General features: G+C 64.9%; 1 protein-coding gene across 1 annotated transcript in view; it reads left to right on the forward strand.

Annotated features, from left to right (window-relative positions):
- The first annotated feature begins 258 nt into the window (after nucleotides 1-258).
- Nucleotides 259-2,391, forward strand: part of SNTA1 (syntrophin alpha 1) — a 3,162-nt gene continuing 1,029 nt past the window's right edge. The window contains exons 1-5 of the mRNA XM_009637384.1: nucleotides 259-367; nucleotides 1,297-1,495; nucleotides 1,588-1,795; nucleotides 1,864-1,994; nucleotides 2,172-2,241. Of these exons, the coding sequence (XP_009635679.1) occupies nucleotides 259-367; nucleotides 1,297-1,495; nucleotides 1,588-1,795; nucleotides 1,864-1,994; nucleotides 2,172-2,241 (717 nt within the window). The remainder of the gene's footprint in view (nucleotides 368-1,296; nucleotides 1,496-1,587; nucleotides 1,796-1,863; nucleotides 1,995-2,171; nucleotides 2,242-2,391) is intronic.

The following is a 2,391-nucleotide window of genomic DNA, read 5'->3' on the forward strand; positions in this document are numbered from 1 at the left end:
CCTGCTGGGGCTGGGCACCCACGCTGGGACTGGGCGCCCCGGGGCTCTGCCCCTCCGCCATGCCTCACTGCTGCTTGTGTGCTGGGTTTCAGGGTTCGGAGGCTTTGGGGAGCTCGCTGGGAATGGAACGAAGGGGAAGATGGGGGGTGGTGGGCAGGCGAAGGGTGGGTATGGTAGGCTCTGCGTGCAGACTCCCTTCTGGTGGGAAAAGGGCTTTTTTCTGGCACAAAATCAGGCTGCCGCAGCTTTACTGCAGCGATGGAGCTGGTCCACCGACCAGCCACCTACAAGAGTTGGCTGCAAAGCCAAGCTCGTGGCCCGCGCCTGCCACCCACGCTGCTGACTCGGACCTGGAGTGAAACCAGCGGTGACGGCTGGGGACACGGCAGCCGGCACGTGTCTGTCCCCAAGGGCCACCAAAGGGAAGCCCTTCCCTGGAGCCACCAGCTGGCCCCATGCTGGCCCCAGGACAGGACCATGACCGGTCCCGCTGGGCTGTGGCATGCAGGGCATCCTTCCCTGCTCTGTCAAAGCTTTTTGGCCGGTGCTGCTGACCTGATTGTCAGGGTGTAGCCACAGGGACCCATCAGTTTGCGGCAACTTTCATCTCCCCCTTCCCCTAAACCGTGGGAGCCGTCCCAGAGCAGCTCTGAGGGCTCTGGCTCCGGAGCCAGATTGCTGGGGATGGAAAGCTGGTTTCTCATCCCTGGTTTATAACTCACGGGGCAGGGCTATGCAAGCTGCGAGCACGCAGTTCGAGGCTTTTCCTGGTGCCAAGCCATGCTATTTGAGAGCTGTTGTTCCCAGCTGGCGGTGGGACCGCCTGTCCCAGCACGGTTCGACTGTGTAATTTTGGCCTGGGACCCCTGCCTGTTCCCCGCCCCCTGCCTCCCATGTGCCGCCCTGGGGACCCGATCTGACTTGGATCTGTGAGTCGATCTGGGTTAAAGGAGAGAAAAAATGGAGAAAAGGCCATTTTTACCTCCCGGGCTGGGATGGTGGGGCAGAGGCACTGGGAGTATCCTAGGAATGGCAGTGTTAAGTTAACTGATGATCTTAAAGGTCTTTTCCAACATAAACGATTCTATGAATCTGTTTGGTATGACCTCACCCACCGGTGCTGTCCCCTCCCTGCACCCACAGGGTGCTGGGTCCTGCCCATGGGCGATGGCTCTGGGGAGGTGGCAAAAGAGGTGCCAGCTCCAGTGCAGGGAGGGTGTAAAGGGTTTCAGGCGGGCAGGAGGAGGCCACTGTGGCCCCTGCTGTGCCCTCAGCCGGGTGCTGCCTCTCTTCCAGTGAAGTACATGAAGGAGATCTCCCCCTACTTCAAGAACTCCTCCGCGGGGGCGACAGTCAGCTGGGACCCCTCTCCCACTGCCCTGCAGAAGCGGTCGTCCCCCCTCCTACCCCCTCGGGAGCTCCGTGAGGGCAGGACTGTGCCTCTGAAGATGTGCTATGTATCCCGCAAGTGCCTCCCCGCCGACCCGGAGCACAGGTCAGGGCATGGTGCCAGGGGGTGGCGATGCCACTGCGGTGCCCGGGGGTGCTGAGGGCTGGCGGGAACCCAGCGGGGCCGTATCCCTGCAGGTACCTGGAGGTGTGCTCGGCAGACGGACGTGTTGCCCTCTTCCTGCGGGCGAAGGACGAGGCCACGGCGCAGTCATGGCTCAGCGCCATCCAGGCCAATGCAGGTGCACTGCTGCCGCGGGTGAAAGAGGAGCTGCGAGCCCAGCTGGCGGGTGCTGGCACAGTGGCCGGACGGGACATCAAGCACGTGGGCTGGCTGACGGAGCAGGTACGCCCATGCCCCTCGCTACCCCTCACCGCTGTGCTGCCGGTGGCCCTGACCCCCTCCCCTTGCAGCTCCCCAGTGCCGGCACCAGGAACCTCTTGGCCATCCTCACCGAGAAGGAGCTGCTGCTGTACGGCAGCCTCCCGCAGAGCCGCGACGCCCTGGGCAAGCCCACCCACAGCTACCCCCTCATCGCCACCAGGTAGGGGCCACCAGCCCAGCGCCCTCCTGCCCTGCGTGGGGGACAGGGTGGTGGCAGTGTCCAGGGCTGGTGGCAGGGGCAGAGCCCCAGGATGGTGTCGAGGGCTGGGGTTAGGGCAGAGCCCCAGTATTGGTGGCAGTGTCCAGGGGTGGTGGCAGTGTCCAGGGGTGGTGGCAGGGGCTGGGGTTGGTGGCAGAGTCTGGTGGTCAGGGCAGAGTCCCCCCAGTATTGGTGGCAGAGCCCCAGGGTGGTGGCAGGGGGTGGGGATGGTGGCAGGGGTCAGGGCAGAGCCCCCGGGTGGTGGCAGCGTCCAGGGGTGGTGGCAGGGGCTGGGGCTCAAGGGCAGAGCTCCCGGGTGGTGACAGGGGCTGGGATGGTGGCAGGGCCCCGGGGCGGG

This window comes from Egretta garzetta, unplaced genomic scaffold (assembly GCF_000687185.1).
Source record: "Egretta garzetta isolate BGI_Z169 unplaced genomic scaffold, ASM68718v1 scaffold24, whole genome shotgun sequence".
Taxonomy (NCBI): domain Eukaryota; kingdom Metazoa; phylum Chordata; class Aves; order Pelecaniformes; family Ardeidae; genus Egretta; species Egretta garzetta.